This window comes from Nanorana parkeri, unplaced genomic scaffold, assembly GCF_000935625.1.
Source record: "Nanorana parkeri isolate BGI_ZX_2015 unplaced genomic scaffold, ASM93562v1 scaffold231, whole genome shotgun sequence".
NCBI lineage: Eukaryota > Metazoa > Chordata > Amphibia > Anura > Dicroglossidae > Nanorana > Nanorana parkeri.
Window position 1 is genome coordinate 1,139,907 of NW_017306499.1, and position 13,408 is coordinate 1,153,314.

At 41.2% G+C, this 13,408-nt stretch overlaps 1 protein-coding gene across 1 annotated transcript in view; it reads left to right on the plus strand.

The window, feature by feature from the left end:
- The window catches only part of ERC2 (ELKS/RAB6-interacting/CAST family member 2), a 617,894-nt gene that overhangs the window by 92,925 nt on the left and 511,561 nt on the right, over positions 1–13,408 (plus strand). The window contains exon 3 of the mRNA XM_018556277.1: positions 7,125–7,199. Coding sequence (XP_018411779.1) covers positions 7,125–7,199 — 75 coding nt within the window. The remainder of the gene's footprint in view (positions 1–7,124; positions 7,200–13,408) is intronic.

Sequence of the window (13,408 nt, forward strand, 5' to 3'; positions counted from 1 at the left end):
ATGGGGCACTATACCTCTCACTAATACCAACAATGGGGCACTATACCTCTCACTGATACCACAACGGGCCTCTATACCTCTCACTAATACCAACAATGGGCCACTATACCTCTCACTAATACCAACAATGGGCCACTATACCTCCCACTAATACCAACAATTGGCCACTATACCTCTCACTAATACCAACAATGGGGCACTATACCTCTCACTAATACCACAATGGGCCACTATACCTCTCACTATTACCACAATGGGGCACTATACCTATCACTAATACCACTATGGGCCACTATACCTATCACTAATACCACTATGGGCCACTATACCTCTCACTAATACCACAAGGGGGCACTATACCTCTCACTAAATACCAACAATGGGGCATTATTTCTCCCACTGATGCAAATGGTAGGATGCTACTTTTCCCATTGATGCAAACGATGGGGCATTATTCCTCCTGCCATTGACCACAGGTGCTCCAACTTACTACTGAGCCTTAGACATCATTTAATCACACTGACCACTGATTTTGGAGCATTTTTCATTCCCACTGGCCACACTCTGATCCTCGCCCCCCCGAAAGTGTGAAGGGCAGTTAACTGACCATTTGTTTACCAAGTTTGAGAACTCCTAGGCTAGAAAGTCTAACAATGTTTTAATTGTTGTCTATATTCCTGCCCTAGTGACAACTGTACCCCCCCATTTATTATGCAAGAGTCACAGGGACAGCAAGTGAGGACATTTCTCCCAAGTTTGGTCACAGACAGCAATTAAAACCTAGCCTAGTAATCGTTCCTGCTTTATCAAAAACACAAAAAGACTTTAAATACTATTGTAAGGTCTACAAATTTCAATATGTGATCACTACAGTGGCTAAATAATTACTGCTCTTCCCTTGCAGCTCAGGGTCCTGGGAATAAATCCTACAGGGGACGCTATCTGCATTGAGTTTGTTCTTGCTTGGTTTTTGTTAGGGTACTCCAGTATCTTCTCTCAACAAAAGAAACATATTGGGATTTAATTTGGCTTCTTACAAAGTGTGTATGAGTGCAACAGGACACTAGGTTTTAATCTTCTTTAAAGGCAGGGACTTTCTGTTCTTTTTACTCTGTAAAGCACTGCACAGTATGTTGGCAGCAAATGCCTGCCAAATATGTTTTGTGCAAACTGCTGACTTGAAATTGCCTATTTCTTCTAAGCGTCGTCTAATATTTTTTTTCATCTAATCCTTGCGTTAAAGAAAACGTACTTGCTGTGATGGAACATCATGCCAGGCTTCCGACCTGTAATATAATATTTTTTTATAGAACAATACATTGAACCCATTAAAAATGCAACAGGTTTAGTCCTCACCTAATGTTATGTCCTCTTGTGAAAACTGAGAGATGCTAAAATATTGATAGAACCATTTCTTCATCCATGTATTGTTATAGCAGGACAGGCCAAATCCCAAAAAGGCAGGTATCTGAAGGTGGTGGTTTAAAGTGGACCTAAACTAAACAAATGAAGCTAATTTGTTACAGGGAACATTCAGAAATGTTAAGTCTACTTAAGCAGAAGCTTGAAAACAAATGTGCCTGTTGCCTTGAATTCCTCCTGAAAAATAGCAGTGCACTTCGAGGTATGTAAATGTGCCCAGGCACCCCTCTGCATACAGCTGCATAGCTGTATATCTGCAGCGTTAGATTTAAGGCACTGCTGCCTCTAACAACTAGTCTCGGGAGATTTGGTGTGAGATTTGGTGATGTCACTACTGTGCTGCTCACTGTTCTTCTTACTTAATGCTCTAACCTGTAGCTAGGTTACTGCCTCCATTTAGAGACACAATGGTAAGTCAGTAATGGGGGGACAAAAAATCAGCTGCAGGGAGGCCACAGGCAATAATAGACACTAGTCCTTTTTCCTCTACCTGCCCTTTTCTTGGCACGGCTTCCACAGTTCAGTTTCTCATTAAAGGGAATTTATAGTGTGTTTTTATCCCTTTTATGTTCTAATTTATATTCAGTACTAAAAAGTTTTTTTTTTTAAGGTTAATATGAAGCAATGCAATACAGAGTGTTTTATTTTCATCACTTGCAAGCAAATCGGTGGTGAGTGCTAAGCCTAAACAGCAGGAATAATCAGATTACATATTTTTAAGCAGAAGTCCGGGTACAAATGTTATTACTCTTGCAGTGGGGCTACTCCCGCACTGCAAGGGTTAAGTGCTCGTTTTTGTCTAGGTTTAAAAATAACGAAGATAAACTCACCCAATCTTCCAAGCTGGCCGACTTGTACAGGGTTCCCTCCTGCCTGTCTCCTGCTCCGCTGCAGCGATGGTATGTCCCTCAGCGTCCTCATGTCCTATGCACAGCGTATAGAGTGTGATGACTCAGGGACCTTAGACATTTGCAGCAGAAGGGGAGTGAAGTGGGAGGGACCGGTATAAGAGCAAGGCAGCTCCTAGGATCGGGTGAGTATAACTTTTTGAAACTAGACACAAACAAGCACTTAACCCTTGCATTGTAGGGGATTCAGGGGAAGGACACATCTCCTACCTAGGAAATCTGATACAGTGAGTAAGCCTAGGTATTTATGCATTGTGTGGCTGTGCTGGTAATGGTCAGCTCAGTAGCCTCCCAACCTCTCACTGCAAATTTTCTGCTGGCAAATAAATGCCACAGTGTATGTACCAGTGGTTAATAAGCTGCTCACTTTGAAAGCAGTCAGTGAGGTGCCACTTGTTCTGTGGACGTTAGCCACTCTGAATGTTCTCTTAATGCTTATTAACTTACCAAATGCAAGGGAAACACTGTAGGGGTTTATTCACTAGAGCCGAAGTCACATGCTTTGGCTCGACTGAGCCGAAGTGACAGCCGAAGTGTGGCAAACGGCCGGCCGTTCACCCTGCAAATGACAGCTGGGCAGAGCCAGCCATGATCTCGCCCAGTTGTGGGGGCGCTGATCTATCATTAAGCAATAACAACTTATTCATTGGCCGGTACCTGCTAGAACACTCAATCAGGTGCCGGCCAATAGGAAACAGTTGGGCGGAGCTAGCTGTCACTGCTAGCTCCGCTCAATTGTTTTTTCAATGTCCTATTTGTTTTCATCTTTAAAATAATTTGGCAACAGTTTTATTTATTATTTTTTTTCTCCTTTTAACTCCTTTTCTATTCTGCTCGGTACCTCGGAGGTACCGAGCAAAATAGCCGAGCCGAATGTCGCTCGGCTGACCTTCGGCTATTCACTCACTGCCGTGCGGCCCCTATGACAGTAGGGGCGAACGGCAGCGAGTGAGCTGCCGGAGCTTCGGCTCAGCCGATCCAGATGTTGGATCGGCTGAATCGAAGTCCCTCTGCACTTTGCTCAGCCGAACATGCAGAACATGTTCGACTGACCGAAGTGCAGCCGATGTAGGGCTGATTTCAGTGAATAGTCGAATTTCACTTCGCCTGGGTTATTCACTCGGCTGCCTTTGGCAGCTTTGTGAATAACCCCCTTAATATGTAATTGAACTAACTGTATGTAAGTACCAGGGTACCCAGTAGTAGGTATGATAACATACCGTTAGGTATCCTTGCTAAAGGTTTCAGCTAGTTGACAGCATGAGATAGAATGCTATAGAGATAGAGATCCAACTATGAAATGATAATTTGTGGTTTCTTAACATAGACCAGAATCATCCCTGCATTCTCAATTTTGGATAATAGAGAATCAACTGAAAATGTCTAGCAATACCAGATGTCTTTTTATTCAGCTTTGAATCTAAATTGTCATGATAGATCAAACAAAATCTTTCTGGATGAAAAGCATTGACATTAGTAGCACTGAAACACATTGATGTAATGACTGTAAATGTGGCTGGGTTTGTTACCTTCAGAGAGGAGATATGTCACATAGAAAGCACCAGACTCAATGATCCTTAATCTACAGGATTCTAATTTACTACAGCAGTTTCTGCACGCAGAAAGAATCATTTCAAGGAATGTGACAACTCTGAAGTGGCACACGGCCAAGCTTCCAGAGTTTGAAAACTGTTGAGTTGGTCTGACGCAGTTCTTCCATCCAAACGGGTTATTTTGCTAGGGATTTCCCCATAATGAATACTTGCGGATCTCACTGATTAAAGTGACATTTGGAAACTGGTAAGTGGACTGGGAGAAGCTGTTTACGTTAGTTTGTCTTCCAGTTCCTTGAACAAGAGTTCAGTGTTTGAGCTCGGACAATCAGAAATTCCACACATCATCGATGTGCTGAGAGAACTGAAATCCAATCTTGAGGGACGTCTGAAGTATGCACAGTTCCACCAGCTCAGACACAAGGTGGAGAGGCTGGAGTTAGACAGTAGCAGATGGAACCAATAACGTGTACAGGAAAGTATTGGGTAGCATGGTTGTATTTAGGCACTTCTCTGGAGACCACTCCACTTAAACAGCCCATAATCTTTTGCTACATGTGTTGGCTTTTTTATTTAACCTACAAGGTGTTCTTTTTTTCCAGAGATGAAGTAAGCTCCGGGGGCTACGGCAGATTGATTTGCTTTTCTGATTATGTTCCCTTCTTACGTTTTACTAACAAATCCACGGCAAAATAAAATGGCTGTATACTGTTTCTTGGTGTCTGAAGAATGAGTTTTCTTTATTATTTATGATAAAAATGTAATTACAGGACAGCCATCAATGCAAACATAGGAAGTGGAGATTGGGATGGGGGTGGTGATTGTCCTTTGCATACCTCCCAGCTGTCCCTCATTTGGAGCCAAATCATTCTGTCCCTCTTTCCTCCTAAAGCTGGTTACACATGATACATTTGTATCAATAGACTTGATTTCAGCCTTGCCTTGCCCCCTTCCCCTACACACACTCACAAATGTGCATACACACACACACACATATACATACATAGAAGCAATATGTACATACCAAAATACAAACCATACAAACCAAAATTACATGAAGCAGAATTTCCTGGCCGTCATTTCACCTTCGTACTGGAGCAGTTTTTTATTTTTGCACAAATCTGAATTTTTGGATAGAAAAATACTTTAAACTCCCAAGCAATTAGCTATTTTCTGAAAGCAGAGGCCTATAGAATAAAGAAATGGTAGCTGCATTTTTTATGTTGTACGATATTTGTGTAAATGTTTATCAAATCGATATTTTTAGGAAAAATTACTCTATATTAAATTTTAGTGCACTCAAACATAATATAATACCCATTTAAAAAAAAAAACATAAAGGAGGGGGGTCATGCCGAATAGATAGTTTCCAAACATGCCAAGCCTTAAAATTGTTAATGTCTGTGCAGTGGGGAAAAACTATGGTACTCTAAATTGTCCATAGGCGACACTTTAAAAGCCTCTACTGCTCATCAGTTTAGAGTTAACAGCAACAAATGGCCCCAGAATTATTGTTCACACTCTGATGTTCATGGTGCAATCGCCATTCCTGTACATGTGCATGTCTTACATTTGCATGAAGGTGGCGGGTTGCTTTTAAATATTTTTTATTTTATTACAATTTAAATTTTTAACACTTTTAACAAAAATTTCCACTAACCTTTTTGCTATCACAAAGGGGCTAACAATGTGAAAGCATTGGTTCTCTTTATGAAGACATCAGGGTTCTATCAGGTCCTTCATGTCTTTCCTGCCCTCTAATACAGAGGATCAAGCAAAGGGTTGTGTTTGATCGTCTGTTTACCCCGCACTCCAGTCGGGCATCTGACAGCTCTGAAGCAGGAAACTCTAAGAGCTAAGTGGTTCTTGCTTCAGGGATCACAGAGCACATTGTGGAATGGACAATCCTCGGACATCCCTCCCTACTCCCATTCTCTACCCTGAATGCATTTGCCACGGTCCCAGGCCTCCCAGGGGGAGTGGGAAGGCCCAGTAACTACAACACAGCAGTAGCAGTATAAATAGAAAATAATTTAGTGAATATAGCTAGGAACTTAATAATTAGACCAAATATGTTACATGTCAAAAAAAACTTTTTATTTGCATTTTTCCCATATCTCTGCTTATAATTACAAATATATTCAGGGTATTGTTTAAAAAAAAAACTAAATAAAGGCCACATATGTGCTAAAAAATGGTGTGAAAATAATTTTGTAGACCAAAGCAGTTAAAAGTATTGTTCAATAAACCGCTGCATACCAAAAATGTGGTCTGGTCACCAAAGATTTGATTGCTTTGGGAGTTGAACTGGTAATGCTTCTGTTCTACATACTTGTTGCAGTCAGTGACTCAAACTACTGATGCCAGTCAGCAAAACTAAACTTTCAGAAGGAGAGGTTAAAAATGGCAGCCTTCTTTCTGACAGTTTTATTTTAAATCAGGGCGGGATAAATCCCAGGGCTCAGGTAGTCAATGCTCCTTAAAAATGACAGCTGACTCCCACCTTTTGAGGTTTACCCTACTTGTTGTCAATGGAGATGGCTCCTAAAAAATCCTGCTGGCTCTTGGATTGGACAGACTGGATTCCATGTTAAGTTGTCCATCCTAATTTAAGTATGTTATAGTCTATTTTTTCAGGCCTAAAAATAAATGCACAACCAATTTTTTAAATTGTTCCTGTAGGGAAACAGGTAAATTTGCCTCATACCCAGTAGTATTACGATGTTCGTCGGGTGCGTGCATTAGCACAGTGGAGTTGGGAAGGTAAAAAAAGGCAGATTATTTTACATATGGAGAAGGCAAGGCTGGTTAGTATACATGGTACATGGAGATGAACATCACTCTTACAAAACCTTCATAAGTGTAAATAAAAATGCATTTCCTATTTTGTAGCATATCAGCGGTGGGGGCTCTTTAAGATCCTGGCATGTGTTGCTCTTTATTAATTGGAATACATGCCATCTCATCAGCAGGACAGCAGGCATGCTGTTATTAGCACTTGGATGTAGAACGCTACCTTGGCAATGGTGAACATTAATAATTGATTGTTCTCCCAGCATTAATTCATGCATTGGCTGTAACACAAGACAGTGAATGCTACAGTCTTGCGTACCTGTAGAGTTCCATACGCTCGTACAAATTTACTTTCAGCCCAGTTTTCGTAGTGGACGTTTATTTTATGATCCATTAATAAAATGAAAGTATGAGTCGACAGGCTTATTTTTATCGTGTTCCTCCACAGGAGCTGCACAGACGGAATCAACACCAGCCTGAATCGGCAAAGACCAAAGCTCTGCAGACCGTCATCGAGATGAAGGTACATTTTGTGCAGCCTAACCCTTGTGCTAGATATCCCTGTGGTATGTTAACAATCATACCTTAGAGACCATGCTGTATGTTATATTCTGATTACCCTGCTTTTAATTAATTCATTGCTTCCCATGTTATATGTTGTGTTCTGCTAACCCTTCAGTACAGTAATTGGTCACATGTATTGCCTACCACGCTAACACGTCTTGTCCTGCTTACCTTGCTTTGAGTGTTGTACAACATGTCCCTCTTACCCTGCTGTACAATATTTGTTCCCACACATTGCTTACCATGCCAGATGTTATGTATGTCCCACAAATGCAGCCGTACTGTAAATGGTCACATGCATTGCTTAGAATGTTGTATCTTATGTTGCACACCATGCTGTACATTATGTCCCACCTATGCAGCTGTACAATAATTGGTCCCATGCATTGCTTGCAATGCTGGACGTCATGTCCCACTCACCCTGCTGTACAGTAATTGGTCACATGCATTGCTTGCACTGCCATACGTCATGTCCCATCCTGCTGTAGAATAATAGGTCACATTTTTTGCCTACAATGTTGTACATTAGGTCCCACTTACCCTGCTGTAAAATAATTTGTCTCATGCATTGCAGTTGGTGACATACATTGCTTACCATGCTCTACATTATGTCCCACTTAACCTACTGGTTACCATGTTGTACGTATGCCGCGCTTTGCCTTTGATACAGTTAAGCAAAGGATAGTAGGACCTTGCTGTACAATATAGCCCGGTTACTCTACTTTGCAATAATTAATAACTCATTCTCCGTACTTTTCGGTATGTAATATTTATCTTTCCAAGTTTGCCAGTTACTGGCCTTATTTCTTGCATACATTTGGGTAGATTTACTAAAGCACTTTGAAAGGGAATTTTCCCTTTGCTTTGTGAATGGGGTGAAGGTCTGCTAATTGATGTCATCCAATCATGTAAAAGCTAAAGTACTGTTTTTTTAATGTTTTCTTGCACGTGGTTGGGTATTCTTTGCAAAGCGTAATTGCACCACAGTTACTAAGCTAGGAGAAAACTTCCCCTGCTTTTATTCCCGTTATCCCTCAATGCATGTGCTGAAGGGTTAAAACTTATGACAGTATTTTATTGCTAGCTGCACCTTCCTGTCCCATTGACAACCACTCCCCTTACCTTGCACAGGTGTCACAGGGACAGGAAGTGATTAAAAATCTCCCCAAGAGGGTTCAGCGACAAAGGTTTAAATCTGGCAAAAAACTGAACTCTACCCCATTTTATCCACAACTGAATATAAACACATTTGGCTAGATTTAGACTTTAATACTGTAGTAGGATAGAAAGAGTAATAGTGCATTGTTGAATGCCTTGGGATACAAGGCTCCCAGGCCACCCAAGAACACATTAGAAGATAAGTGCAAATATCTCAAAGTGCCTGCTTTGCAGTTCTGTTGTCATTTTTGTACTTTTAAACTGTTCCCAGGCTTACAGTAAAAAAGAAGGTGGCTAGATTCTTAATTAAAGCGACTTGCCACATAATAAACATTTTTTTTTAAAAATGGCTGTTTGTAAGGAAACAATTAATACTCACATCACCCTGCTGATCTTCTCTCTTTTTGAGGACTCAGTCACACTTCTGCCTTGTGGTAACATGTCTGTTAATGTACGTGTTATCACACGTGTTAGTCCGTTGCAGTGCCACGTGTCAGCCTGTTCAAATGAGTGGGTTGCCTTAATGTGCCATAACATGAAGGCCTGATCCGCTTCCTGATTCATGAAGAAATGATCCGCTTCCTGATTGGCCGGGAAGCTGGCTCAATGCTGATTGGCTGGAAAGCCGGCTTCCCAGCCAATCAACAAGGAGCCAGCTGTTCAGCCGGCTTGATGCTGATTGCCTGGGAATCAGCATGGAGCTGGCTTCCCAAGCAATCAGGAAGCCAGGTGGCCGGTCATTACTCGCAGTCCGGCTTCCTGATTGCCCAGGAAGCTGGCTCCATGTTCCCCTATGGCACTGCCGGTCAGAGGAAATCTTCCTCTAACCGTAAGTTCGGTATCGGGGAAGGTATCGGAGCATTTGGGAGAGTACAAGTACTCGCCCAAATACTCGATATCGACACTGATACTAGTATCATTGCATCCCTAATCTTTAGCATTCATCACTTTTAGGAAGGTCCCCTTCTGCACTTTGTAGCTCGATCTGCTGCCCCCTTGGTCATTATAGGACACAGTAGTGAGATAGGAGCTGGTGGATGATATAGGGGTTAATCTTAGCTAGTTTTAGGTTAAAGCACTTTTAAAGGCTATGCATTTTTACCTTAATACATTCTCTGCCTTAAAGGAGAACTATAGGGTTGTCTTTTCCCCATAGTTCTTCTTAGGGTAACGGGAGGACACAAACTAGCATCCTCCCATCACCCTAGGCTCAGTCTCGCGGTATACTAAGACGTCGCTGTATATGCTTCTGCCTATCTAAAGGCAGAGCCAGCTGTACCCGCCCCCTCCCCCGTCCGTTCCGCCAGTCAGCGCTGGCGGATCGGAGTGGGGAGGGGGGAATCCAGCTCCTCCGCTGTCACGGCAAAGAGCTCCCGATCTACTGAGACCTCCCGATCTACTGAGCCGACCTGTGACAGTCTCATTGTCACAGGTCGGCTAGAACTATGAGGTGAGTGAAAATCACTCACCTCGTAGTTCTCCTTTTAAGGTAAAAACGCCTCAGTGCCTTTCCGTGTCTCCCAACCCCAAACACTTACCTATGGCTCGTGTTCACTGCTGCTATCTCCAAGACAATCTGCACTGTTTCCCTGAATTTTTCGGAGGCAGGGGGAGGATCTTGAAGGCCCTCAGGATAGATGAGAAGGAGGCAGGAGCAGGCATGGCTTTGCCGAACACTGTGTATTTCAATGGACGCACTCAGCTCATGACAAGAGCAGGCAAGCACAAGTGTCTCCTTTGAAACCTGCTAGGTAAAGGACACACATGCAAACAGGAGGGGAGGACAGTGGTTTGATATCAGAAAATAAATGCAATTATGCAGTTTTAAGCAACAAGAAAATATCCTCCTGTGCTGAATTAAAAAAGAAAATAAACAAGGGTTTAATGTCTCTTTAAAGAAACGTTTTCTAGTCTCCAAGGTGAATAGGGACCACATAACATTGCATAATCTTTTGCTGCTCTCAAGTAATTGTTTGGCAGTGGCACATGCATTCTGTTTCATGCGACAGCTGATTTGACTAAATCAGGCTTGTTTTGAACTGCAGGTTATCTCTTAAAAGCCAGTTTAATTATGTGGAAATACAGCCATTAAGAAAATGCATTTTCTGCAAATCAATGTCCAGGTAAATTATCTCGAAATGCTTTTAGCAAAATGACACGGTTGAGAGGGACAAGAAATAAGATAGGGATTGTGAATCATAAGAAATGGAAAGAAATCTAAAGAGGGCATTTTTTCACCAACTTGTAGAAGCCGTTAAGCACATATCACATAAAAAGGGAAAAGCCGGATATTGCTTGAAGTGTTGTTCCACTTTTGCAGTCGAATTTGAGAAACCCCCCTCTATATCTTTGTTATGCGATCCTGATCACACAGCATAAAGAAAAATAATAATAACATAAAATATTTGTTACCTTTTTAGACCGATTACAGATTTTTTCTCAGCACCTTTCTGGTGATTTGTCCTAATGGAAAGGCTTAGGACTGAAATGCGAGGACTGTGTTTTCCTTATTCACTTCATTAACATACAATGGACAAACCACCTCAGATACCTCACCTCTCACAGCCCCTCCTAACACTGCAAAGAAAGATGAGCAAGTAGAAAGGTTAACCCTTAAAACCATAACCCAAGTAACAACAATTTAAACTGCAAGAAGCATGTTTTAAATATTTTTTTTTAGCTTATGCTATCTGAATGGGAACATGTAACAAATATAAAATAGGTGTTGTCCCAACTTGACTGAAAAAGTGGAAATACACTTTCAAAAATCCAGGGAAATAGCTAAACAGAGTTTAATTTATGTATGTAATTTATTAAACAATTTCTACCTCACACGTTTCACTCGGTTTTGTTTTCTTAACTTCCTGTCTCCTTATCACTGGAAAAGGAGGAGAAATCTTTTAATAGACACATACAACAACAAAAAACACAGTTTCTTAGTACAGTATCGGAGTATTAGAACCTATGTCAGGTTTTTATTACTCACGGTGTCCCATGTGGGTGGGAAAGTCTCCTAAATATTCTAAGTACATCTGCACTTAAAGTTTTCTCTTAGACCTTCTGCAAAGGCCCTCAAATACCTGTTAGAAAGACCAACCTAATGCAGCTTTCAGTATTGGTGTGGCAACAATGCTGCACTGTTCCTGAATTCAGTTATGGGGGTGTCACTACCAGCATTGTCACTGCTGATTTATAAGCCTTGTCAAACCAGTACCTGGTCCTAACCACTGCTTTCGGGATAGAAAGCACTGCCTCTGTCGCTGAAATCCCCACTGTCAGCTGCAGTGTCAAGAAGTGGGAGCCTGTGAGACACAAATATAGGGGGATTTGGCTCAGTCAAGGAGGGTAAAGGAAGTTATTTGTTTGTCTTATAAGGCTTGTGTATCACACTGTACCTGGATTTGGTACTTGTCTAGACTATCATACAGGAGCCTTTACTTGTACTTTAAATTAAATCTCTCATAAGTGAAATGCGGGGCTGCCATTATTGCTGACTGTTTTTTTTAAATGTTAGTTGCTTGATTTTATGGTTAAATCAGCTAAAACAGGTCTGTAGATCAGAAAAGTCATAATTCCATATTTACAGATGTGCTCAGGGTCAGGCTTAGGAACAAGAGGGCCAGGGTAGCAAGCAGACAACCAGCATTCTTCAAAAGAGAGGTTATCAATGGCGGCCTCCATGCTTTTTTCTTGATTAGTGTATGTATAGACAAAACAGTTTTTTTGTATTCAGTAGGTAAGGATCACAAACCCGGTCTGTGTCCCTGCTGGAGAGATTCACCCTCTCTATTTGTTCAGGTATTCACTATCCCCAGGAAATCAATGTGTCACCATAACAGGAGATAAGTGAAAATTTTCCAGTGGGAGTAATCTACTTAATTTGTGGAGATTTACTCTCACTTCCTGTCACATCTCTGATAGGAAGTGAAATCTCCTCAAATGAATACAGAAAATGATACAGTGCTTTAACCCTTCCCTACTGTACCCAAAACAAAACAAAAAAGATTTTGCCTTTACTGTATATACAATTTAGGTAATTAGTAGTATTAATGACCAAAAATATTGACATATGACATACATTATTAATAATGTTTATATATTCACCTCTCTGGACTTTAAAGTGACACTAAACTCAGCAGTTGAATCTTAAAAAATGTAAGTACCCTAACTATTAACAAAAATGTATCTTATTTGTGTATCACTCACCTGTAGTTCCTCAAATATTCTCTGAATTGGTGCTGACACGGAGGGTGGCTACATTTGCTCCCCATGGTCCCTGTGTGTGTTGTAAAGTAGCCGCCGCTCCAAGCCTGCTCCTGTGATGGGCTATAATTTCAACATAAAAGTAAACTAAACATGAGATGGTAGTCCATCACAGGAGTGAGCTTGGAGCGGTGGCTACGTTACAAAACACACAGAGACCATGGGGAACAAAAGTAGCCACCCTCCAGAAGGAAGGACATTGTCAGCATGAATTCAGAGATGATTTGACGATCTACAGCTGAGTGATATACAAATGAGATACATTTTTGTAATAGTTAAGGTACTTGAATGCATTTTTTAAGATTTAACTCCTGAGTTTTTAGTGTCATTTTAAATGAGAGACACTAGAATAGAATCTGGAGGTCTCAGTAGATCGCCTCAGAATTATTAGAGAGGAACACTTTAAAGCTGAACTCCAGGCAAATAGCTAAATTTACAAATTAAAAAATACATATAGTAGTTGGGGGCTGTTCACCTGCCTGAGGTTTTGTATTTCGGCCCCTTCCATTTCATAGAGTTAGGGCCTGTGTTGAAGGGCATTGGGCTTCTTTCAATGACATCAGTTTGACAGATTCTACTGAAATAATTCAGAATTCATTGATGGGTATGTCTGAGGATCATCTCCTTCTAACCTGAATTGTGCCTGCTTCACATGGCTTTTAATTACCATAGACTTGTATGGGAATGCAAAACATGTTTAAAAAGAACACATTCTGTCCACATAACCCCTTCACACAGTGCAACCAG